General features: G+C 35.6%; 1 protein-coding gene and 1 pseudogene across 2 annotated transcripts; both read right to left on the reverse strand.

The window, feature by feature from the left end:
* Positions 1-1,187: 1,187 nt before the first annotated feature.
* Positions 1,188-4,756, reverse strand: LOC149152768 (cysteine-rich receptor-like protein kinase 15; annotated as a pseudogene). The gene is made up of 6 exons (XR_016262508.1): positions 3,632-4,756; positions 3,081-3,220; positions 2,763-2,973; positions 2,433-2,667; positions 1,979-2,128; positions 1,188-1,607 (listed from the first exon to the last, which is right to left on the reverse strand). The product of XR_016262508.1 is annotated as a cysteine-rich receptor-like protein kinase 15 (transcript).
* A 2,845-nt stretch (positions 4,757-7,601) lies between these two features.
* On the reverse strand, positions 7,602-27,888 carry LOC149152769 (germin-like protein 1-1). Its single transcript, XM_089443599.1, has 3 exons — positions 27,585-27,888; positions 19,554-19,662; positions 7,602-7,665 (listed from the first exon to the last, which is right to left on the reverse strand). Exons 1-3 carry the CDS (start codon positions 27,886-27,888, stop codon positions 7,602-7,604), a joined length of 477 nt encoding a protein of 158 aa, XP_089299725.1.
* Positions 27,889-28,000: the final 112 nt, after the last annotated feature.

The raw sequence follows: 28,000 nt of genomic DNA on the forward strand, positions 1-28,000 counted from the left end.
GACCATTCAATGATTACTATTTCAAGGAAGGAAAATATCGTAACATACTCTAGCATAGCTATGCAGAGACACATATGTAGCTTCTATGCATCTAGTTACACAAAGGACCATTCAATGATTACTATTTCAAGGAAGGAAAATATCGTAACATACTATAGCATAGCTATGCAGAGACACATATGTAGCTTCATAGCATATTCTAGCATACATTTCATGCATCTAGTTACACAAAAAAAAGGTGCTTTAATCAATCTCTTCCAAGTGTTTGAACCTATTAATAGTTGAGAAAGTAAACATTAAGCCAAAAAATGATCGATCCAACAAAATAAATTATTGAACACTATAGTTGTAGTTCAAGTGAAGAAGCCAACAACCTCCTTTTGCAAATTGAAAGTCATTAAGCAACAAAACTATATTGAATAATATTTTTTTCTTTGAATGAGAAAGAAATGTAATAGATATAGTCCACATATAAATAAATAAATTTGATGTTCCAAGGGGTATGAAAATGATGACTCAAATGACACAAATTTAAACAAAGATAATATATCTTTAGTTTTAAAAAATACTTTGAAAAAAAACATTGATATTTTTGTAATAAAAAAACAATAAAAGATAATATAGTTTTAGTTTTAAAAAATACTTTGAAAAAAAATATTAATATTTTTGTAATAAAGAATCAATATTTTTGTAAATATTGAAATATTTTATATTAATAGTTATCATGTCCATGTAATATATAAGAATTTTGGCGAAGCACCACCTAAATTAGCATGGTATGAATTCCCATGGTGGTGATTGAAAAGAAATATAACATATTAATATGAAATTTAATTTAATGCACAAGACTCTTGAATCCTATAATTTAACTAAACAATTTAGTGCATCAGCCATTAAAAAAAAAATGTTGGAGATGAGGGCTTAACCGAAGAAGTCGTCAAATACTGCTACAAATTCACTCAGAAAACTATGCCCACCATTAGAATATGAATGTGTTTTGTTATTTCTACATTAAAGGGCGATGTAAATATAGACGAGGGTGCATGTTAAATGTGTAGGTAAATAAAGAACCATAGGTCCAATGAAAGAAATTTAAACAACGCTAATGCTGAGTTTTTCTTTTTTACAAGGACTGTTTGGAAGGAATGAACACTCAAGTCCTCTTGTAGTGGAAATTCAACAAATATTGAGGGTTAATGGAAACGATACATAGGTACCACCTCAAGTCTAACTTAATAGCATTATCTGGGTTCCAACTCAGTGATGGAATCGTCGGCGTTGGAAGGCGGAGCGACCACGGGACTGTGAGATGACAGACAAGAAGATGTAGTCGCGGCTGAATGCGACAACTGGCCAGAACCGGTAGAATTGGCGCTGTGGGAAGCAAAGGACCCTACAAAAGCAGGCTTTGTCGGATTCGGCAGGGTCACAGAATGAGATGAAAGCATCAAATTCACTGTGGACATATGTGGACGAAGTGAGGCGTCGGCTTGCGTACACAAAAGACCTACATGAATGCATCTGCACGCTTGTTCGTCATCGCATCTTTCAATTATCGATGGATCAATCATCTGCACAATATCTTTCCGTTTGTATAATCTCCACGCCTACATAACCACAACGGATTGTCATTTCAATATTGAATATACACATGATAGAGAGTCTATCCAACATATCGGTCTCTCTTCAACTGTATGGTGAAGTGAATAGATATAAGAAATTCATATAAAAATGGATAAGTAATCAAATCCGCAAATTCATACTTCGCTAAACGGTTTATAGGTGAACTAAATAAGGCAGGAATTCATATAAAAATGGATCAGTAATAAAATTCCCAAATTCATACTTCCCTAAACGCTTTATAGATGAACAAAATAACATGGCGTGGATAACATAGATATGCTTTGCTGGAAATGCAATGAGAACAGTTGGTTGGCTCGGTTGGAAATGCAATGAGAACTATATCCAGGTATCTCACCCACTCTACAAGCATCTGCATTTCAGGTGCCAAGTTGTAATCCACGCTCTTTCTTCCTGTGATAAGTTGTAAAGAACAACGCCAAAGCTATAGACATCAACCTTTACAGACAATTTCCCTTGCATAGCATATTCTGGTGCCATATACCCGCTGCATATCCAAATTAAGGTGTCAATAATTTTATAGCGTGGAAAAAATTAAGAATTTAGTAATGATAAAATTAATGCTTTCTGCAAAAGAAACTTAATGCAGGATCCTAGAATTGTCATAAATTGAAAGTTTTTTAGGAAGCAAACTTAAATCCTGGATCCTAGAATTTATACCCAATAAAGTAAATTCCCAAAATCAAGATCTTTCAAAAGCAAAAGTTATAATACTGCCACTCCTCTTGAAATCGGAAGAGATGAGCATAGAGTAAAACATAGACAGAGTGCTGATTGTTTTCGGATCTTACTATGTTCCAGCAACTCTTGTGGTGAGTTGACTTTCATCTTCAGGGAAAAGTCTTGCGAGGCCAAAATCTGCTATCTTCGCATTTAGTCCCTCGTCCAGCAAAATATTGCTCGCTTTAATATCCCGATGAATAATCCGCAGTTGAGAATCCTCGTGCAGATAGAGAAGCCCACGAGCCACTCCCACTATGATGTTGTAGCGCTTCTGCCAATCAAGCTGGTTGCGTTTGTTTGGATCTGTATCAATTCATGGAAGATCCACTAACTAAATATGTACAAACAATGATGGTTTTTTATCGACACACATATTAAAAATGGAAGTCATGACTCACCGAATAGGATTTTATCGAGGCTTTTATTCGGTAAGTACTCATAAACAAGCAACCTTTCTGATCCCTCTGCGCAACAGCCTAATAGGTTTACCAGATTTCGATGTTGAATTTTTGCCACAAGTTTAACTTCATTCAGAAATTCTTTTTTACCTTGCATAGATCTTACGGACAACTTCTTGACAGCTATTTCTTTCCCATCTTCAGTCGTTCCCTGAGAGACAGACAAAATATGGGCGTTAAGATTTTGTCTTTACTGTGCAATGAATGCAGCCAGCTGATACCTTATAAAGTAGTAGCATCTTTCTTAACCCATGTTACCTTATATACAGCCCCAAATCCACCTTCTCCGAGCTTGTTATTGTCATGAAAGTTTTCCGTAGCAACTAGCAATGCTTCCATGGTAAACACAATCTGCCGGTCCTCACTGATTTGTGTGTCTTCCTTGACTGGCGCATGACCTATACGAGGAACACACACATCTTCATCAAACAATATAGAGGCAAAAATTGTATTCTGTCTAACTTTGGTCTTGCAATGATTTGATAAGTCTGTTTAATAATAGAAGTGAATCGTGTTCGCGAAATAAAATGTTGTCAATACTCTAACAGAGAAAACTGTCAGCGCCGCAACGACTAGGGTGATCTATTAGACTCTCGGTGTGTGGGACTTTGAATGCAAGCACCTACTCATCTAGTAACTGTGCATTGACTGTAGGAACTAGCTCCTACTCATCTAATTCCGGGTTTAATCATATGCACCGATAACATTGCGTTAGAGGTTCATATGATCAGATCCCGCCCCCTCACCAACTAGCCAAAACAATTTTATCGAATACCTTCAGATCTCGCGAAAACAATTATATAGAATACCTTCGTGTCGATTTCTAAATATGGCAGATTTCAGTCTCCTCCGAGTTGCAAAAAGGCATAAGAAAACCATCACTAGCGAACCACAAAAAACGCCTAAAATCAGCGGCATTTTGTTTGAAGACTTTCCTGAGTGGTTGATCCGTGTACTTGATGATGTGATCTGCTTCAGTGGTGCATTAGCCTCCGTATTAGCTGGTGCTTTCGCAGGGGGAGGTGGAAGCCCAGCCGAATTAAAGAAGGGATATGTTTCATAACGAACCATGCAGCTTCCAATCAGACCCCTAGCCCCTCGCCTTCCCGTATAAACTGTGAAAATATAATTGATTGTATTTGAGAGACATGTTGTGCAGTCGTCACTCGATATATCTCTCCAGCACTGGACCAGACCATAAATCTTTTGAAACAAGGAGTCTGTGGTTTTCCGGAAGCATAAAAGTTAGAGCTAGATGCTGCCTGAGCTGATAAATTGGTGAATAGGTTCCCCAGAGCCGTCATAAAGGCATCAGGGCTGGAAACATTATTTACATTGTAAAGATACCATCCATCGACAGTATCCAGTTGTCCGATGAAACTGTGGTTTTCATAACGCAAGAAACAGTCGCCAAGCCAAATTAAACCACCGCTGGCATTACCACAGAATTTCCTAAGGGAAGCGCTTGCTTGTAGGGAACAATTGTAGCATTGTTCGACTGTTGTGTCTCCCGTGCATTGGAGGAGGCCATATACTTGGTCGGGACTTTGGCCATACATAGAAGTGTTAAACCCAGTTTGCGAGGGGTGTTGAACAAGATTATCTAAGACTGCATTCAGATTGCTCTCAAACTTACTGCCTGTTGTGGAGGTAACGTTGGCGCGGCAAGTGTACTGCTGCGCGTGACAAATATGTGCATGAAGAGTAATGATGATCAAGACAACTATAATTATGTAGAATAGCTTCATACTTGCCCCATCTGGACAGTACTGAAGCAAGCAAGACACTCTTCTATTGAATTCCTTAGGATTGTCACACACGGTGGACGTGCTAATACTAATGCTCCCCAAAATTCTAACCTATTCTGCACAGTTGTCCCATGCGTAGTGGAAGGACGTGCCAATACATATAATGCTCCCCAAAATTCGAATCTATTCCGCAGAGATATCCTATGCGTAATCAATTGTCAATGGGCTCATAGACCGTGTTTAAAAATTTCGGTCTAGATTCCAAGATTCTAAGCGCATTGCCTACCCAGGGTATGCTTCCGGTCCAGAATCAATGAAACCATGTGAAAAGACCCAACAGGTACAATGACTCGATGAAAAACGTCAAAGTCAGATTTATTATTAACTATTCAATATAGCCGAAAAATCTCTCATAAATTTGATAGGGATCACAGAAGCCTGAATTCTATAATAGATGAAAGTGATTTGGTCATTTTCAGTAAATGAGATGTTTTGAAAATTCCAATCTGACTCTATGAAAAACGTCAGCCATGAAGTCAGATTTATTATTAACCATTCAATATAGCCCAAAAATCTCTCATAAATTTGATATGGATCACAGAAGCCTGAATTCTATAATAGATGAAAGTGATTTGGTTATTTTCAGTAAATGAGATGTTTTGAAAATTCCAATCCGAATTCATTTATAAACTATAACCTAAAATCATAAAAATAATTTCTCTTCATTTTCATTATTATTATTAAATAATTTAAACTGAGTTCAATTTTAATACTAAATAGAAAATTAATTTAATTCATATAAAATTACAAATTGCTGCAATAAAAATGAGAATGGGTCTAAGATAGATTTTCTTTAAAATAATTTTTAATCCATAATTAACTCTTATATTTAATATTTTTTATATTACTATTAAATAATTTAACTTCTAATTTCAATATTAATAGGAAAATTAACTTATTTCATCATAAAATTGTAACTTGTTTTAATAACAACAAAAAACAATTCTATAATATTACATCCAACGTTATTGTTATTATTATTAAATTGATTTCAATTTTAATATTAAATAAAAAAATTATTTATTCACTACAAGATTACATATTGCTATAACAAAAATCAAAATCTTATAAAATAATGTCCAAAATAAACACCTTTTATAACAATTTCTACTCCACACTTAACTTTTTTATAAATTAATTCATATAGCTAGCCTTTTTTAATAAATTAAAATCTGAAACTTAATAAAAATAAATTTTGCTTACTTCAGTTGCGTTAGAAATAATAAATAAAATTTCTTATAATCCTTATAAAATATTTTAACAATAAATATAATTCATATTTATTAATTAATTAAGAAAACATATAATTTATATTTATCATTTATTTAAAATATAAATAAAATTTTTAAATTACATAATTATAATTTGTATAGTCTCATTTTGTTTTATTTTTTTATTAATTTTATTTAAAATTAAAAAATAAATGAAATGTGTGTTTAACCTATATCATCACCAAAATCAAAATATCTGAATTATTTTTTTAATAAAAAAAATCCTATTTATACATTATTAAGAGTTATAATTTAACCAATAGAAAAGTTACAGTTTTTAAAACTATCCAAACCAAAACTTCAAATAATTAAACAACAACGTAACCCTCTGCCCGTCCAGCTTTCCTTGTCCCTTCCCTTTGCCTTCGGCAACATCATCATCGCCGGCCGCCTGCACTGAAAACTTGAAAAGTAATGCAAATTTTGTTTTTATATCATTTGGCCGAATACGATGGATTTGGATGTGTATTCACCTTATCTCTAACTTGTGACTTGACTCACTCGAAGACTTTGAATAAGTAGTAGTCTATCTGTTATATGGCTTTAAGTAGTATTTTGGGTTAAATATGTCTTTAAAATTGGATAGGGATTTATTAAAATTACAATTTTGTAAATTTTAAATGTTTCAAGTTGCTGAATTTATATATATTAACCAAAAAAATTAAATAACACATTTTAAGATTTCACTGAATTCAAATAAAAAGCTCCCAAATTAAACAACCCCTTTTGAATAATCAATTAATACAGTCCATGTCGAAGTCCGGGAACTGTGGTTCCAAAACGAATAGTAAATTAATCCCTTTCTCATGAAAACGTCACACGTTACAGTCAATAACTACTGAATTCATTATTATTATGCCGCGATTATGTATATATTTTCTCCATTCGGTGGACAACATTGAATAATCAATACAGCCCAAGCGGAAGACTTAGAAGTGGTGATTGAAATAAACAATGAAGTATTCAATCTTAGGGAAGGTTCCATACACGTTTCTGTTCGTCCGACTTTGGGCAAGAGATGGTGCCACCTCTCGAATTATAGATAACTAAATTTCCTTAGTGTGGGGACACCTCACGTCTATCGTACTGACCTAATTACACTGGCTAAATGTGACTATTACGTCTATTGTTTTGGGTTTTTAATTAGATATGTCGGTGATTTTTTAAGTTGGAATTTAATGATATGTATTTTTTTAAGAGATAATGTGATTTTTAATTATTTAAAATATGTTTTTGATATGTATTTATTATTTTGAAAATTTTTATGGTGTAAATTATATAATTTAAATTGAGGATTTGTTGTAGCTCTTATAGTCACTCTCCAAAATTTTGTCTATACTTTGATTTTGGATCTTTCTCTTATGTTTACACGAGCTCATCTTTGACTATCGTCAAGTATTCATGGTTTGAGCTTGACTTATTCTATTCATTTGTGCTTGTGTTTGCTTGATTTCATACTTATCTGATCTTCTTGAGTCACAAGCTAACCTTCCAACTTGACCTTGCAGCAGTCCTGGGCTTTACTCCATAAATGTGCAATCTTGGAAAGCAAGCCAACCTTGATGATGAAAACTGTGCAATCTAGAATAGCAGCTTAGGCTTGAGCTTGAGAATTGCGCAGTCATGGATGGTCACCCAGCACTAAGCTCAGAAAAGGTGCAATCCATCCCTTGTGCTCATAAACTGCATGAAGCACTAAGTTAGGAAGTTGCATAGTACTCCAGAATTGTGCAATCTTCCTTGGCAGTGTGAATGGAAAGTTTCCTGAAAAAGCAAAAAAAAAAATGAAAAAGAAATACCTAAAAAAAGGGGATTCACCGTTAGTTTCCTGAAGGTGACACAATCCTTATTTTTAAAAATTTCTTCAAAGTATTGCCTTTTCTTGGATTTTAGGAATGCCCGTCATAAATCCTAATCTGTACAAATCTGTTTAATTGACACCTCCAGAGCTCATTTGTACATTCGATCTTGGAGCTCTAGCATTCAAAGGGAGATCAAGGAGCCTTCCGTGGAGTTTGCATCGGTTTTCTGAGTGAGTTTTTCTTTAGTCGTCTTTGCATTTTATCTGTCAATTTTTGTATTTCGCTTCTGTGAGTGTAGTTTTTCTTGTTTCCCTTCATGGTTGCTAGAATTTTATCTTGTATTAGCTTGTAGAAGTTTTGATTTAGTTTATTGTTCGCCTTTCATAAGTGTCGCATCAATTTTCTTGTTCGTGCACACCAGTGATCGTCGTTTCGGCAACTTACGTTGCATATTTGTTTTTCCTTCCATTTGTTGAGTTTATGCACATAATTCAGATTGATCTATCCATACTTAGTCATATCCATACTTGAACTTACATTATCACCTAGATATGCTTGTTTCCTTCACCATCACCAAGCAAATCTGCACTTCACTTGGCCATGCATTTCCTTGCCCATCTAGGCATTACGCAAGTCCAAGGCTCAAGTTGAGAGCTTGGCCTCTGATAATGCGCAATGTGCAATACAAGATGGCTCAACTGCACATTTCACACTCACAAGGCTCAGCCCTACCACCTTGGCCACTGAGAATACACAATGCACAGTCTCTCCCTATCACTACCTAGGATGAACTGTGCATTGCGAAGTCTCAAGCCTCAGGTTGCATCACTTGATGCTAAGACTGCATAATGCACAGTTCCCTTAGCTAGCCTCCCTCCCTTGCTCTTGAAAATTGTGCAATATCTCTCATCAATGCACTGGTTTACTGCCTAATATTTCTTTTAAAGTGGACTTGCAAAAGCTAATTTATTCGTGCCACGAGTGCCTTTTACTTTTTACAAGTACCACAATTGTTGAGAAATTATCTCTAGTAGTCACTATTATCATGGCACCCAAGAGAGTTACCTCAAAAGACACCACAGAAAGCAATATCGGGGAAGCAGTTGAGAGTATGCTAGTAAATTTTGTAGTATATTTAGCCATTCAACTATATGTTGAGAAGGAATCGGATCTTACATGGAAGAAAGTAAACAAATTTTTTTTAACAAATAGCTTCAAAGAAGATCTAAATGACTGGCACGTATACATAAATGTCTAGAAATTAGGGTTACAAAGCATTGCATGTAGATATCCAACCTTCCCATGTGTAGATATTATCAACTAGATTGTTTAACATATTGATGTGAAGACCATGACTTTGAGTAGTGCCTGCAGAAGAAATATTGCTACTTTCCTGGTAGCATATTACCATCGTATGTACCATTTTCCCAAGCCAGAAACACTCATGGATTCATACTTCTATACCACCAACAACTATATGGGAATGAAAGATGTTTTTAAATGTTGAGTGAAAGAGAAATAAAAATTTTGATAGATACCCACCAATACTTATAACACAGAGTCTCTCATGAGGGCCTATCAATTTTTGGTCATCTTTGGCTGCAAAATCTATGGTCAGTGGAGCATAGAGACCTTTCTTGAAGGGTGGCAAATCTTATTGAACCAAGTTGTGAAGGAGGGGAAGCCGTTCAACTGGTCAGACTTGTTGGCTCGAAAATTAAGTATCCATGTAGGTAACACGATGAACCCTCCCAAGGGAGGCCAAGCGAGATTTTATATGTCTGCATAATTACTGGATGCAATCTGTGCACATAATGCATTCCCTGGCATGAACTGGACTTGGACACCTCGAGACCCTGTCGTACACATTCATTGCAAACTGCTCTCGTATTGCAACCATCGAGGAGTAATGGAGAAGCTAACTAACCAATTCCTCATTCTTCTATACAAGATGATCTTTGAGGAGGAACCATCATGCATGTCATGTGGGAAAGTTGAAGCAGTATTAGAGATCGCATATTGGTTTGCCTCACGGGATGACACCTTAGTTAAAATGTTTGGATGTCATAAGTAATCACATATTTTACCAAGGTATGCAACTGACAAGCTTCCCATGCAAGAAGTTTCATATCATCTCTCCACAGTGTTCTCAACAAATTTACATAGGAAGAAGAAAGCACATTGGCCAACTCTTCGTATGCAAATTGGATTGTACAAGATAAATAACCCGAAGGTCACGGATGCTAAAGGAAAGGCTATCGATAAGTTTTCATATAGTACTCGAGACTTTAATATGTATGATCCCCATGGTTTTTGTAAAGACCATTGTGCGAGAAATCACTTTCAGTGTCCTAACGAGAGATTTCACTAGCAGGAGGATCCATGGCAGAATTGCTTTAATGCCTTCAAGTCCCACGAGTTGGTCAGTTTTGCAAGAACTTCACAGGTGACTCCACAGAAGGAAGCTACTCCAGAAGTAGTGCCAGCATAAGGGAGTGACCCCGCGTCGGATAAGGGAAAGTGAAAGTTTGCTTATAGTCGAGGGGGAGAACGAATCCACAAGATGAAAGCGGATCTAGCTATTATGAAAGAAACTTTAGCAACATAGGCAAAGAGGAAACGGAGGATGCATAGAGAAGAATGGAGGAAGAGGGAAGAACATAGGAGACTGGAGGAAGAAAAGCATAAGAAAGAATAAGAAGAGAAGCAAAAGTAGGAATAAGAAGAAAGGCAAAGCGTAATAGCTGAAGAAACAACGTGGAAATAAGTTGAAGAGAAAGAACAAAACCAACAACCAATAGAGGATGAGAGCAAACATATGCAGGACTAGGAGCTTGCTCAACGGGTTTAAGAATTGATAGATATCATAGACATAGAGGATGTACCGGAGATGCAAAATCAAGATGTCGACCTGATGCCTAGCACACAACAAGTCATCATTCAGTCTCCACCACCTCCAACAGCAGAGTCAACTCCAGACAAGGAAGGTGAAGTTATTCCTTTATGGACACATATAATCTATCATGTGATGAACTCTAGAAGAAGATTATACAAGCCTGTAAGAAGCATTTTCAAGATGATCTTGCATCTCCTGCTTTTATGACAGAAAGGGTGATTGTGGTCGGCATTAGGAAGAATCCTAGTACCATTATCATAGCCAAATTGGCCTTCGCAGGTGCACAAATTCGAACACTGAGTAATTGATGGCTGAGAACAAGCAATTTGAAAATAACTTGCAGGTTGTCAGGCAAGAGGTTGAACAACTTCATGCAAAAACTTAAAACATAGTTTCCACACACGTCCATCTGGAGGAAATGAAGGCATCGATACTTGGTTAAGTATTGACACTTGGAGAGACCATGCAGAATGTCTATAAGCATCTTGTTACCGTGCATAAGGCAGTTGTCCACGTGCATGGCTTACATTAGCAGTGTAAATATTTTGTCAAAGCTCTAAGAAATGTGCAAGTTGCAGTCGATGTCGCGCATGAATGGTCAATGTGATACAAAGGGGCACCGCTTGACTTGGGAAATCAAATGAAGCAATGGGTAGAGATGGAAAAAAAGAGGTGTCGATGTTGATCCATAACAATGAGTAGCTTGCCTCATTCATTGGTTACATTCAAGCCTCGTGTGCACAATTATACAACAGTCTAGATTTCTTGGTGAAGTCCCACAGGATCCCATTAGTTGGCACACTCACTGAGTCCAAACCTACAAACCAAGTTGGGAAGGAGATAAAAGAATACTTGGAGAAACTTAGACAAATTTCCACCAAGGAAGATTTGGAGGTGAATAGACAGAATATGCAGAACTACATCGGTGGCCTTGTCCAAGTAATGACAATGTTGCTCATGCTTCATAAGGAAGTTGAAATTGGTTCCAAATCATTGTACCCAGATGCCATGGAGGCTATAGTCTGCTTCCAGCCCAACACCATCACACATTTTGGGGATGTCATCGTATAGTACCAATCTTGGCACCGATACGTGACCAAGAGACAACAATTGGAAGTTGTTGAGCTTGAGTTTTCCCAAACTCAAGCATGATAGTGTTTTGACTGGTTAGGTTGTCTAGTTGGATCTACCATATTTTGTCTTATATGGGTACGAGTGTAAATTGTAATATTATTTGTAATTAATTTGTAAGTGGAATTCCAAGTGTCAATATTAGAATGTGAAGTGTCATGATGTAATGTAATGAGTTATTTTGTAAAGAAGTTGAAGAGTCATGAGGGTAATCCAAAAATCATAAAGGGGAGTTGAAGAGTCACTCCCTCTTATTATACATATAACCTCATAACTCATGTAAAGGGATTTTGGGAGCTAAGATTTTGGATAGGATTAGGCTTAGAATCAAAGCCTTGGGAGTTTGTGAGAGTCTTGGCCTCTCTGTAGCATAGAGGAAGTATATTTACTTGGAGGAGCAGGCGATGTTGACTTCACATTCCACTATTAGGGCTAGTGGTTCATCAATGGTGTATGTATGATTGGAACTTTCACTTAACAAAAACTCAAAGCCGACACGTTTTCATGCATATGTTGTAAATATAGTAGGACTACTCTTGTTATGTTTGCAATGTATGTTATTCAACTTATGATTATGCTTATGAACTATTTCATTTGCATTAGTACAAATCTTGTTGAATGTGTGTCATTGTATTAATTCATCAATGTTAACTTGTGAACTATTTCGCATATTATCTTATGATGTCATTATGCTCGTTTGTTCCTTCCAATATTCGTACCATTACAAGATTTTAAGGGGCTCACTTATTTTCCCTTCTGCGTGGCAAAACCTTCACGCATCACACTTGTCTCTCCATAGGGTCACACACTTTTTCTCACCAGAGTCACTATACATCACTCTATGCATAATTGCAGCCAAGGAATATCATTAAACCCATTGCATCGGTAACTAGGCAATATTCCGGATGGGACTCCTACACCAAACAGCGTGAGGTCTAATTGGGACTTAATATCAAGGAGATCCCATGAATATTGGCCAGTCTAGCACCATCAACATTTCTGGCACTAGAAGGAGGGCTAGATGACAAGATGAGCCCATGAAGTTTGTTTGAACTTTCCACACTCATTAATGGCTTCTCCCCAAATCAGAACCCCAACATGTTTTTCTAGAACCGCAAATCTGGAAGTTCCGACAAGAATCATTGATGACTTGTCAAATCTTAAATTCAATGGTGAGGGTGAAAAAACCTTCTTTGATCATATCACTTGTTTTCTTGAATTTCACACAAAACATAATATTCACTACAAGGATGCTTCCTGTAGGTTGTTCATTCTCATGTTCAAAGGGAACATAAAGGAATGGTGTTACACACTGCCAATCACTTCCATTCACTCTTTCGATCATCTTGCCACATAAATTTACGAGCCTTTCATAGGTATGATTAAAAATCTGTGTTTAAGAAAATTATGTGATTGTGAAAAGCACTTGATGAATCTCTTGATGATTTTCACGATCGTTTCATTCATTTTTGTTTTGAATTTTCTAAAGATGATTTTGATTTGCCTATAGTGAAAGAGAAATTCGAATTTATTGTTGACATTTCAATGAATCTAGATGAATATGAATTTTTCAAAAGCCTACCAACATACCTTGGTATTAGAGCTTCTAAATCTACGATGGATGAGGTTGTTGTACCAAGTGGCTCTTTGTTTCCTTTTAATCAAACAACTCTAGTTTAGAAGGTTGAGGTGGGAGAAATTGAGAATTCATCTGCTGATTTACCACCATCTTATTCCACCACATATACTTGGAATTCTATCACAAGTTCGGACTGCAAACCTAGTGTTTGCGATGAAGTGTAATCTCTTTATCCTCCAACCTTTGGTTCCTTTGGTCCTCCGGATTGTGAGTTGTTGTGTTCACCCGTTTCGAATATTTCTCTTGATTTTCATGAGGATCAAGTTTTGGATGGAGTTGGTGTTGAGCAACAAACTTGTGATATTATTTACAATGACTATGTGTGGGAGTCCACATCTGAACAAGAAATTGTAAAGAAGGATGTTTATTTTCCTTCCGAACCTCTCCCTCATTATCCCCACATTTTCTGCAATTTTGTCATTCCTGTTGAATCTCGGGAAGAATTACCTTTTTATGATATTATTACTTCCTATCACTCTCAGAACTCGTGGGATGTCCAGTTTTTAGCCAAATGTAGAGAGGAAAAATATTCTCTTCTTGATCTTCCCAATCCACCATCTCATCATTCTAAAGAAATAGAGGCTGAAATTTCTTGTTTTCAATCTTCCCCTCTTTATGATTTGTCATATCATGAGGATGCCTCTATTTATGATCTTAAACTTTCTAATCATGGTTGTCATGATATTTTCACCCATTCATCTGGTCACAACTCTGACTTTTCCATTGTTGATTTTTCTAAGTCATCGGTCTTTGATGATTTATTTTCTGATGATTTTGAACTTTCCCAAGTTGTCGAGGCACTTCATCCCTAGCTGATGGTTATGTCAAGTTCTCGTAGCCTTAAGGCTAGTTCCAATTTCGATAAGAATAATGACGTATCTTTCAAGGCTCCTCATCACTCTGCCGCACAAATTGAAAATCATTATGTTTCACAATTTTTGCATCCTCCATCTTGTTGTCTAGGTAAATCCTCTTTTTGGACAGAGACAGTCCCTCTAGCCAATGAGTGGGTCTAGCGATCGAAGTGACAATCTACTAGACACTTTCCTAAGTTTCAATTGAAAAGAGAGATGAAGATGATGGCCTACCTTGTTCTGATGCTATTTCGATCTCCTTTATTGAAGACCTTGAATCACTTGTGTCACGGGCTCGTTCCTGCTGCTCTTAGTGTTTATGCACCTGCACAAGAGATCAAGACACAACAAGGCATGCAAATACAAATAGAATATTCAAAAGAAACCTACTTAACTAATCAAGGAATGTTAAGCTAAATGATACATGAACATACACATTTAGGGAAAATGAACCAGGAGTTGTATATTAATAGAAAATAAAGGGAAGCATATAACCAAGCCTTGATGTTGATATTCTCTCCTTGAATGAATATATTCCAAGTCCAAGCTAAGCTCTCCAAGCACTCCTCCAAGCCAAATGAGTAACATATAGGCACAATCTTAGCATAAAGGTGCAAATAGACATAGACCAACCATTTGGAAATGGGAGAGGATGAATAAATAGGTTGGGAAAGGGAGTTAGGACCTCTCCAAAGATAGGATTAGGCCCTTATCTCAAGGAGGTAACTCATAGGGATAAGACCAAGAGGCCAAGTTGGGAGAATTCAACCTCATCTATGCCAAACAACCTCCATCTTGTCGCTCTGGAAGCTTCTAGGTCACGAAGCTTCTCATCCTCTTTGGGAAAATTGCCTTTTTGGGATTTTTGCGAGTATACAAGTGAATAGAGTGATGCCATCGTGGGTCAAGTGTAGTGAAAGAGGAGATCATCATTGTTTTTAGTCTCATAAGCGTGGAGATCATCTTTTGCCTACTTTCCTCCTCCTCTTGCCTGTTTTTCTTGTATAGATCCAAGAAAATTTCTTTTTCATGTGCATACTCTTGCTCGCTATTTTGATTATTTTCTTTTTCCTTGCTCATATTTTTAAGTTTCTCTTGCAGTTCTATTTCTTTATTTTTTTCCTTGAGAGCATTTTCTCTCTCCCGTGCTTTTAGTTGAAATCTTAAAATTTTTAGCTTAGTTTCCCATACACAATGAGGAGAGCCTATTACAGTGTTTTCCCAACTTTCCCTTATTAGCTTACCGAAATCTTCCTTGTTGTCCCACATTTTGTTGTATTTGAAAGTTATCGGTCCTTGATTCTCCAGCCTATCCAAGATCAACACAACAGGCTTATGGTCGGAAGCTGAAGTGTGCACTATTTTTCTTTTCACTGTGGAAAAGGTTGTTGCTATATTTTCTTGAATCATGATTCTATCTAGTCTTTCCTTTATGTTGTGTGCACCCGTTCTTTTATTGCTCCAGGTAAATTTTCCATTACTTGGAGGTATATCAAGTAGTTTGTGCTCTTCTATGAGTTCTTCCAGCGCTGCTCTTGAGGGATCGCTGAAATAGTTGCCTCCCAGCTTCTCATCTATATTTCTAATCAAATTTAGGTCCCCTCTTATAATTAATTTGCCTCTTTGCCCTTCTTGAACTTCTTCTTTCACTGATTTCCAACATTGAGCTTTATCTCTATAGTGGTTTGGAGAGTATATATTTATGAAGCTAAACTCTTCGTTTGTACTCTTATTTTTTAGATCTGTTCTTACCCAATAATTATTGAGTTTTTGTTTGGCAAGTTCCCATTTCCATTTGTTCCACAATGTACATATACCGCCTGAGGCTCCATTAGAGTCTATGGTTGTTCCTTCAAAAAAAATTTGTGTTTTGATCATTTTTTGAACTTCTTGATTGCTGACTTTGGTCTCTTGGATCATAAGAATGTCTGGTTGTTCTTGTTTTATTATGTCTCAGACTGCATTGATTTTAAAAGCGGATCCTAGACCCCTGCTATTCCAAGAGACCGTAATCATTATTTACTAAATTTGTGGTGAGTCCCTCCCTTTTCTTTTTGTTGATTTTTTTCTCTACTTCCCTTTTGTTTGCCAAGGAAGGAGTCCATTAGCTATTGAGTGCCTATGGCCATTTCTTTTGCTACTACCTCATCTCTTATTTCTTTGTTGGACTTCCTTCCTACTTTTTTAGGTTGATTCCATGCTTAGTGTTTTCTTTTGCTTTGTTTTTTGTTTGTATTCGGTCAACTGTGGGTGGAGGGGAGGATGGGCTCTGGGTGGGGGATGAGATAATGGCTAATGCATTAGCTTGGGAAGGAGAACAAGGGGATGGCAAGTCTTCTCTTAGGAGTTAGAATGGGTTTGAGGAAGGGTTTGCTGGAAGGGACATATTAATTGGAGGAATAGCTTCTGTTGCATTGGTTTCATGGGGTTGAGAGGAGTTCGGTGCGACCTATTTATTATGGGGTTTCTTTCTTTTTACTTGTTCCCAAGTATCTTCTTGAGCTTCAACATTCTCAGGATTCTCTACTTCTTTTAGTTTACTACATCTATTTGTGACATGACCGTATTCGTGACATACCTTGCATTTGAATGGGATTTGTTCGTATTCCAGCTGCTAGATGTGTGTCCATTGGTCCACCTTGATTTTTATAGCTTCCAGTAGCCCTTTTCCTAGATTTACTTCCATGCAAATTCTAGCACAGGCATGCATATTGTCTTTTGGTTCACATCTGTCTATGTACTTGCCTACCGCATTTCCGATTGCTTTCATTGACTCATCGCCTCAGCATTGAAGGGGAAGATGAGGCAACCTAACCCAAATCGAAACAACGCTTGGGATATCCATCTCTGGATCAAAATCTGGTGACCATCTATTCAGATATAAGCCTCTTGAGTCCATAAAATAGGGTCCATTTCTGAATATTAAGTTCCTATCTTCCTTAGTTTCAAATAAGAATGTAAAATATCCCCTTCCACAGAAACGTATAGCTATTTTTCCTTGTATATTTGCACTCCAGTTTCTCTCTACCCATTTTTGGATTGCTCTGGGAGAAGGCCACAACCCTGTAAATTGTCCCACCAAACCATGTTCAGCTAAAGAGATAGTAGCTTTTCTGGGGAGTGTTGGAGGTAATGAGATCTCTGGTACGTCTGCTAACTTCTTCACAAATTTACTATTGGATGGCTTAGCTTTTGGAGCTCCATTTTCTGCTATTAGAGATGCAAATGCTGCTTCTTGATCATCAATCCCTTGATGGGAGGAAGAGTCTCCCCCCACTAAAAGGGGCATGGTGTGGAAGATCTCAACAACAGGAGGCTGCCAAGTAAAGAGAAGAGAGAGGAAAGTTGCGCACGTAGAGGGTATGCATCAGTTCAGAGGGGCTTGAGGGAGCTCAGCAGAAGTGGGCTGCCAAGCAGAGGTGTTGCAGGAAGTAGCGAAGGCTGCTAGGTGAGTCTTGCTGCATGCACAAAAAAATTAAAAAAAAAAAAAAAAATATTAAAAATAATAAAAACATTTTAAAAGAATTAAAGGAAAATCATTATTTTTTTTAAATAAAAAATAAAAAAATTGTGGCCCTATGAGCCCATGGGTGGGGAAAGATCGATTCCAAGAATCGACCTTGTCGCACCCAGCCCTATGAAACTACATGCCCTAGGAGGGGTTTGGCCTATTCCCGGAATCATGCAGGAACTGCAGACCCATGAGACCTAAGAGGGGCTTGGTCATTCCTTGCCCCATCCATGTCCCATGGGCTACGACCCTGGGCGAGGCTTGGATGATTCTGGGAATCAACCTTACCCCACCTAAAGTCTGTGGGGGCCACGAGCCTGGGCAGGGCAAGGTTGATTCGCGGAATCAGCCAAGCCCCGATCAAGGCCCGATGGGCGTCAATTTTTTTATTTTTATTTTTATTTTTAATTTCTCTTTTATATATATTAATTTTTAATTGGTTTTAGTGTTTTTTTTTAATGTTAATTTTTTTAAATGCTTTTATTTGTTTTTTTTGTAATTTAGTTCATTTTTAATGTTTTCTATTTTCAATTTTTTTTTTTGTTATGTTTATAATTTTTATTTTTAAGGATTTTATTTCTATTTTTATATTATTTTTTTAAATTGTATGTTTTATTATTTTTTTCAATTTTGTTTTTGTTATTTTTACTTAAAATTTTATTTGAATAATTTTTTTGGGAAAACAAAAACTTAAAATGACATCATCTTTGGATATAAAATTCATAAAATTTGTTATTTCTTCAACTTTTTTTATTCAATTTTTTCATAATAATTTTTTATTTAACATGTCATTTTTAACGAAAAGGCCCTCAAATAGATTTTTTTTTTAATTATATTTATATGCAAAATATGTATTTTTTGTCAAGTTTTTATAATTATTATTTTTTAGTGACAATTATTTTGTGTATTGAATTATTAATTAATGATATATAAAAAATCCTAGCATCAAAATATTAACGTTATTATTTTTTTTAAACTTTGCAAAAAATTGAAAATTTCATTATAAAAAAATATTGCAAAGAAAAACAATAAACACATTTTTTCAAAACCCTTAAAAAATAAACATCTTAGCAAGAAAAACAAGAAAATGAATAAGACAACTTGAAAAATGATTACATAATCAACATTTAAAAAAAATATGCATACTTAGAACATAAGAAAATTTAAAAGTTTCAAAATTATGTCCTAAAAAAATGTTGATGCTTTTCAAAATTCACATGAAAATTATTAACATTTAAAAAAATTATCCACACTTAATACATTAGAAAATTTTACGTGTCAAAAATAATCCTTTTAAAAAAAGGGGTTGATGCTACATCAACGATTTTCAAAACCAACATGAAAATCACTAACATTTAAAAAATGTGTTCATACTTGATACATAAGAAATTTAAAGTGTCAAAAATATGGTCCAAAAAAAAAGTGTACTCTAAATTAATACTTTTCAAAATCGGATGATTTTTTGCTACCTCAAAAAAGTGAGAACTTGGTACAATTCTCGTTTAATAGTTTACTTTGTTCCAAGAATTTTGTAGGAAAAATAATATTGTTGTTTTAGAAATAACAAGGAAATTAAAAATTGAATAAATTATATAAGCTACATTTCTTTTCTTTCTTAGAAACACATTAAGAAAAAGAAATTTGAGATACATGACATATAATTATTAATAATATAATTTTCATATAAAAAGGTGGTAAGTATAAATCATGTAAGTGCAACCCCACGGGGTTAGGCGAGTTGGTAATCACAATGCGATGAAGTTCGTTAGAAAGGCGGGCTCCGTAATGAAGGTCACGAATTCAATTCCCTCGGACTAACCCGAAGCTGTGGAGAGAGGCGGGCGCAGTTTCCCAGGGATTATAGCGGTAGCGATTAGAATCAACCCCGTGTAACGCGAGTTGCAAGGCTGCTCCAGTTTCCGATTCCTCTGTAAGTAAAAAAAATAAAAAATCATGTAAGTGCATCTAAAATGTGGAAAGAATAAGCTACACTTTATCAAGAAATCAAGCAGGTTATATAAATGAATATTAATCCATTAATTATTATAAGCATATGAAGACATCAAACAATAAAAAAAAACAAAACAAAAAAAAGATAGCTTAACTTAATTAATTATTATAAGGTATATGCATTTTATCAAGTCATCGAGCAAGTTACATAACTAAATATGTTCAAAGTAATAAAGAAAAATATTTGCATTCCCTGTACTCACAATGAAGAATTTTTATTTACATTCCTTGCTTACAGATAGTAGATTCATTTAGATTTCTTCTATATAATTGGATTGACTCTAAATTATATTAATTTAATTTAATTTTTTGTGTTGTAAGTTATAAGGATTATTGAACTTATTTTGATTATAAATTTTGAAAATATTTATGAATTTTGTAGAAATTTTGAATAATTTAACACATATTCAACAGAGATTATCCTGATCATGTACTATTTCGGAATACATACACAATACATAAGCTCCTCTACGTTGATCATCAATATAGCAACATCAATAACAATAAAACATCAAGAGCATTCACACATTGACACAATATTAACCCGGGGAAAGCATCTCGCTAAAAACCCCACATTATCTGTATATTAATGATTGAGAACATGTAACATTACAAAGTACAATGCCTATCACAAGCAATCCAGTACCAGCTCCACCTGTTACACACAATACAACTTAGATCTGATCTCCAAATCTATTCCACTACTTGCCTGCCTCTCCAGCTCAATACCTGCTCAAGAATTGATGCGAATGGTTTACCAAACTCGTATTTCACCTGCAAAGAATCACTCACACTGTGTTGGACGTGAGCACAGGCTACAATTCTTGATATTGGCCAATTCATTGGCATACTCAATCCCTCTGATTGTGAAAATCATCATGCACAACTATAGTCACAACTGATAGCAATCTGATCCTCTAACACATGTCCCTGCTGAACTGAACATGCACTGACATGCAACTGAGTTAACTGATGTATTCTATAGTTGCATTATGAGTTAATAACTTGTGAATTAATTAATAACTAATTCACCCAACTCATCTCTAGTCTATTTGCCAGTTAGACTAAATACAACTAGTTTAACAAAGCTAAATTGAACACAACTCCATCAACTGCACCTCCAGTCCACTAAACTCAACTCACTTGAGTTCTAACTGAAGTCCTGCATGCAAATATTAGTCATCCCATAGGTAACCACGTATTTCCCTCTGGGATCTGCATGTACCACATCCATAGCTCATCCTGAAGTGCTCCAAGAGAATAATATCAAGTTTATAGTACAAATATTATTATGAGACAATAATATTTGACTTTTCTATTTTTGACAGCCAGTCTAAAAATAGACTTTGATCACTCATACTGTGATCACTTACACTGTGGTCACCCACACTGTGATCACTCATACTGTGGTCACCCACACTGTGATCACTCATACTGTGGTCAAAAATAGAACTTGCGCCATAATTTGCCTGCGGGCCCACTTAGTGAAGGCGACTCTTTTCACTAAGCTCCATCATCTTGTTGCAATCTCAACAAATTTTATATTTCTGATTATGGAATATAATTAAGCTCACTATTGTCTATTAAATTTTGAAATATTTCCAAAATATACCATTCAAATAAAAATACCTCATCGTAATATACACATATATTGACTTTAAATACAAATACCTCATCCCAATATACACAAATATACTAACACCAAAAAAAGTTTCGCTAGCAAATGGTCACGGTTCTCATTTCCCATTCATTAATCGTGGATAGTGATGATGTTAATAAAAGGGTAGGTGGCAACATGATATCATGCACAAAATGGATGCATGTCTGGCCTCAATTCATATCATGCCTTGTATCTCCACTATAATATATGTGCTCGTCACATACTCACAACCCACTTCCCTACGCCACTGATTCAAAGGTTGTAGTGTTGGAAGTAATGCTTCCATGTCATGTGTAGTTGTAATTATGCACTACGAGGAGTTAATATAGAAATTGTTGATTCTTGAGTTATGAGTTGGAGTCATGTCGTGTTCAAGCCATAATTTGTCAAAGTCAGTGATCTAAGTCTTATATATGTAATTCCTTTATGTGATCAATAAAATCATACTCTGTTTTGGTGTTGTATCACTCTCTATCTTTCTTCTAGTTTTCAATCATAGTATCAGAGCAGGTACTGGCATGATTCCCTTACAGGAAGGCTAAGAAGATAGGGAACCTTAAGTGTCATTGCTTCTGTACATAAATTAGTATAGGAGTGTGCCAATTTATGATGTGGTAGAAAAAATAGCTATGTTTTGTGTTCCTTTTGTGTAGATATATAGCTCTATTTTATTTTATTTATTTTTATAAGTGGTGTTGCAATTAGATTGTCCACTATATATGAAAAGAAGAACTTTCAGTTGCTTGTTATAGAATTGGCCAGGACGTGTCCCTATAGAAGATATGTGAATTCGAGGATATTTTGCAGATCAGGAACTTGTATGTAGAGTACTGAGCAGTCCTGCTGAGTGTTCGTTGAGCCAAAGGATGGTGTGAAAGTCGTGGAAGTGACCACTGCTCAAGATATTTCTGCATTATTCATCGAAGCGAGAGATTTCACTCGTAGTGACTTGTTGAAATCTCAGCGCGAAATTTCAACATGTTGTGATGGACAGTGATAGTTGTCATTGATTACACATTCGGATCTGATAGAATCAAGGTTTCCACACTCCAACTCTTTCTCGAAATTTGTAATGTTGTCGAGCATGGGATGTGAAATCGCTTAAATATAAACCATTTCAACGTATTGAGGTAAGATCTGGGCTAGATATATTGAGAAGAGTATGCTCATTTTCCATCTGTTATAATGGGAAACCAGTGAATCAGACATTGAACTTTGCCCCATCATCCTATTTTTTGCGTTTCGAGGATTTCGGTGGACCTTTTTTGGTAAAATTTGAGCTAGAATCATTGTTATTAAGTTCTGGTCTATGTTTGTTTTTTCAATGATTATCTTTAGTGCATTTTAACATTTGGTCTAGATGTTGGAATGAACACCATTAAATATATTAGACTTAATTTGAGCCAGAGTTTTGTATTGATTGGAAAGAATGGGAGTATATTGATGGGGTTTAGTTTCTACTGGGGATACAAGAGACCATACTATTCGACGGTAGCCATGTCTCTACGTTTCATTTTTTTTTCTATAATACTTCATTTTACACGCATGTGGTTCCGACGGTTAGTATTGTTATGCCGATTAATTTCCCAAATCACAAGAGGGATGACGGAAAAAGGAAGTAACAGAGTCGATCCATAAAGAATTTATCTATGACACTTCTGCTGCACAGGAAACACTTCTTGGGGTTGACTATTTCTAGAGGTTTTCTCCATTGATTCCAATGTACTATGCATTGGGTTCAAGAGCATAATATTATTTTTAAGATTGGTTTCGTTTTCATAACTCTTGTCAAGTTGAAAATTGGCGGTGAAGATCTTGGGAGGCCATTGAGTTTAGAAATATTAATGGTGATATATATAGTGTTGATTTTGTGATATAGTATTGTGTGTCCCAAGTTTGTGGTGTGAGTTGAAGTAGTTGTATACTATTCAAGAATCAAATTATGCAGAACCACAAAGAAAATGTCAACTATTCAACAATTTAATGTGACCTGTTGTGCTCCAGGAGAATTATTCATAGGTAGTTCTTAATAAGGTCAAGTTGGTATGACCTGTCATGCTCTCGGAGCATCAGTACATGTTATTTATACAAGTTCAAGTTGTATAATTGTTTTTTGAAGACATTCTGTATCCAAAATGCTATCCTAGATAACTAATGAAGGTTGCGGAGGGCCATGGATTTAACAGATGGTGGCAGTTCCATAGGATGGTTCAATATCGAAATTGACCCATTTCGCTTCGGGAGGTTGAGAAGCGTAAATTATACAAAGCACATCAATGATGGTTTGAAGTGGTTATGTATTAAATGGATTAAGTGAGAAGATCGAAAGTGTGGTGAAGAAAAGAGCAGAAACTGTGAGATTCTAGAGTGGATATGAATGCTAGTGATGACCATATCAGATAAATATGGCGAATATTTATTTATTGTTATAATGTGTGTTTTCTATATTTTCTACATGTAAGCGTTAAGGCATCAGAGGAAAGTTTAGCCTAAAAGTGCCCATGAAAATTTCACGTAATTTCCATGTCATAATATATAAACCAATCAAAATCCTTTAAATTTAAAATGAGGTACATGTAAATATTTTGGAGGGAAAATAAGAAAAACCACCTTTTTAATTGTATGTTTGGTTTATCTCCTTATATTTTTACTCAAATTTCAAGTGTACACACTCATTGGATGCAGAATTCAATTCTGCATCCAACGAGTACCCATCATGCATGCTTTTGAGAAGACCCACATTGATAAAAAAAAATGAAGATACATTTAAAAAACGTTTTAAATATGCTTTTTTAATGTATATTTAAGTTATATCAATGTAGGTCATCTCAAAAGTATCCATGATGTGTACTCATTGCATGTGAAATTTAATTATGCATTCAACGAGTGTGTACACCAATTTGAGTAAGCCTATAAGGAGATAAGCCAAAAATACAATTAAAGAAAATAGTTTTCTTCTTTCCCTCCAAAATTCACCTCTTATTTTATTATTTTAACTATTATTTGATTATTTTTTCTTAAGAGACCACTTTTATGCTGAAATTTCCTCTAATTGGAGGGCGTTGGAAGTAATGCTTTCATGTCATGTATAGTTGTCATTATGAGTTACGAGGAGTCAATCTACAAACCGTTGATTCCTATGTTATGAGTTGGAGTTGTGTCATGTTTGAATAATAATTTGTTGAAGTTAGTGATCTAAGTCTTATATATGTAATTTCTTTATGTGATCAGCAAAATCATAGTGTGTTTTGGTGTTGTATTTCTCTCTGGCTCTCTTCTAGTTTTCAATCATGTAGGAGTTAGCTACGATAACCCATTTATAGTTCTTGTTGTCATGCATGATCGTCTCTGCTATGGTCCAACTTTCCTCTATGCTCTCCGCCAAATTGACACTGAGAGGGTGGTACCAAGGCTCTCTCTTAGTTGGACCCTGCTCACAAGTCCATTTAATTGCTTCCTCTTAGCTGGAAACCTTTTGAAGCGCCATGACCCCATGTTACTTACCTCGAGTGAAGATTATTATTGTGGAGATGGAAAATAATGCAAATAAGAACAAACATGATCCTCCTAGTAGGCAAGCAAAGGCAATGGTACACATACAAGAGGGATAAACCAAGTTTAGTTTCAACAAGTATAAATGGTCACAAATGGATCTCTACCATAAAAATTCTTATAATGAGAAACATTGAATTCATAAAATGAAAGATGAAATCAATACTCTTAGAACTTAGATTGAATTATAAGTTAGCAAGCTTTTCAGACTTCAAATTTATCAGCAACATCAATCAAATCCTCTCTCCCATTTTTAAATTTGAATGTAACACCTCAAGTTGTTGTTCTACAGGGCTGTGTAAACAACCCTCCAAGCTAAACTACTTAAAACCTACATGATTTTGGAATTTTTCATGCTTAATAATATACAAGCGTGTGCCAAAACTATGATGTTATTAACTATTCTATTTGATAAAATATGAGCTTTTGGTTCTAATAAGAAATACCTTGGAGTAAATTGTTTGATGTAATTTCGTGTGTTGCAGATTTAGATTAATATAATTTTCCTGGTTAAAAATCAAATTTAGATTAATATAATTTTCCCATTATGATTTAAAAAATTAATTAATCTAAGATAAAATTAGATATCTGTGTCATGAAAGTCAGGTTTATTTTTAATTAGTTAAAGTCGGCAGTGGTGCAGATACATCCCATGTTATACATTCATACTTTATTTAAAAAATGAATCTTAAATTAGTAAAAAAAAAGTGATATCTGTTTGTCAAAGGATTGATAAATGGAAGTCGAAGGATAGATAGATCGCCTCTGACTTCTAACTGGATGTAAGCTGTAACAGGCCTTTATATATATATATATATATATATATATATATATATATACACGGTAATTATTGGCTACGTTTGCATAATTCGATACGATAAGAAAATTTTGATTAAATGGTTGAAAGATGTGGTCGACTATTTTAATTTATTAGTCCCTGCCATCTGGCAATGGCCAGGGACTATAGGAATCGAATTGTCGTTTTTAGCATTAAATTGAGCTTCTTATCATCCCGAATAAGTAGCTATTATGACAAATAACCAAACTTTTTGAACAACAATCCATTCGATCGTCTTATTTAGCCTCTTCCCGAGGCGGGGAGGCTAAAACATACGGTTATATCATATTTGCGCTTCACATTTAGAAATCATTTAGAAATTTAAAAATCTAGCGTGCAAGTAATGCTAGCATTAAATCAAAAAATCAAATGTCTATCATGTATATTTCTTTAGTATATACTGAGAACAAGCATCTCGCTGTCTCTGCAAGCATCTCGCTGTCTCTGCATGTACAGGTGCCATGGCTTCGTCGACAACTGCTATGGCTTCGACAACTGCTATGGCTTTTTCCAAGTGTCCTAATCCATTGAAGTTATGACCTTTAGAAAACTGGATAAATTCATTCTAAAAACCTCGGCGAAGCATGCAATTGCAGGATTGGGGGCAACAGAGGAGTGGTAGAAATGGAGAGAGCGCTGGTTCCTATACCACGTTTTGGAGAATGAAGTTGTGCGGCTCCTTTCATCTGCACCTGCACCACAGAAGATAAGGTATAAAAGTTATCAGTGTCATTGAATTTTACCAGGTTCATAGAATTAACTTTTCCGCATAGAAAATATGGGATGATGACATTTATTTCTAGGATTATCCTCCCTTCTGTATTCTATTTACAATAATGGCTTCACCCACAACAATATTTACTCTGTAAGTCTGCAGTCTTAGGGTACAGTTCTACTTTTAAGTGCAAACAATAATCCTCTGTTACTTAACCAGATAAATTGTATTTCCTCACATGCCTAATAAGTCCACCTATTAAACTTAAAACAATATTCCTATATTCATGATTTAAAAGGATAACGAATTTCCCATAATCTGATTTTCACTCAATAACTTAATAATCAATTAATAAATTCAACTATTCAGAATATCATATTCTCTATATCTTTTGTAGTGCAAGAAGTTTCTACAATTTATTCCTCTGTAGTATTCTAATGGAAGAGTTCAACTACTAAAGTCTAGATAAGCCAAACTGTAGTGACATAACAGATCGATTATAGTTCATATCTCCAGCCGTAAGTATATTCATCCAAAGCACTAGATTATGACCTTAACATACACAATTCCCATACGAACAAACCGTTATTGCTATGACGACTTCTCTTTCTTATTAATCTCAGGCCAACATACGAGGCATTATCGCATCAAACTCTAGTTTATTGTAATAATGGAATTCTATACTTCCTCACTCTATATTTTTCCTTCTTATATCCAGATACAAACATTTCGGTAATAATATTATTCTGACATATGATGCTCGTCACGTATTTCCTTAATCTCAATTAACTGTATCCCTTCCATGAAATGCATTATCCTAATGAATTTTGCTTTCAACCACATATTATTTTGCACATATTAAAAAAAAGAATATTAGGAGAAAACTGTACCTTTTGCACCTTTCTCTTCCAATTGGATTTGGAATTGCACCTTCTTGTTTTCATCTGTAATCGCTCGTCAATGTTAAGGTGGCCTTCAGCAACTGTGTGTAGGGCTTCAGCATACACTCATCTCTTCTACCCCATTGAAGCTCTGCCCATCGAAGCTCAGCAGACTTCACGGAAGTGCACCAGACCTTTGGGGAGCACGAACACGTCTCCCTTCTCAAGCGTTTTGCTGAACAATTTATTGGTAGTGGTGATAAAGCCGACTGAGAGAGCACCCTCCATGACAACCAAGATTTCTGTGGCCCGCGAATGAGTGTGAGGGGGATTAAGGCAGAGAGGAGCAGTGAAATCAATCTGAGCCATGGAGATTCCCAAGGTGTTTAAGCCTGGTATCTGCATTACATTCGCTGGAGTGACGTTGGATCCCATCATGTTACCTGTATCCCCTGCAATATCTAGGCCCCTGAACATGAAGTCATCTGCAGTAACCATGCTTGCATCCGTACACAGTAACCGTTCACATTAACTGCAATTACAGTCAAATAAACACACACACACACACACACACACACACACACACACACACACACATATGATCAGATTC

This window comes from Pinus tabuliformis, chromosome 9 (genome assembly GCF_031772625.1).
Source record: "Pinus tabuliformis cultivar Carrire ecotype Pingquan chromosome 9, CPIR1, whole genome shotgun sequence".
Classification (NCBI taxonomy): domain Eukaryota; kingdom Viridiplantae; phylum Streptophyta; class Pinopsida; order Pinales; family Pinaceae; genus Pinus; species Pinus tabuliformis.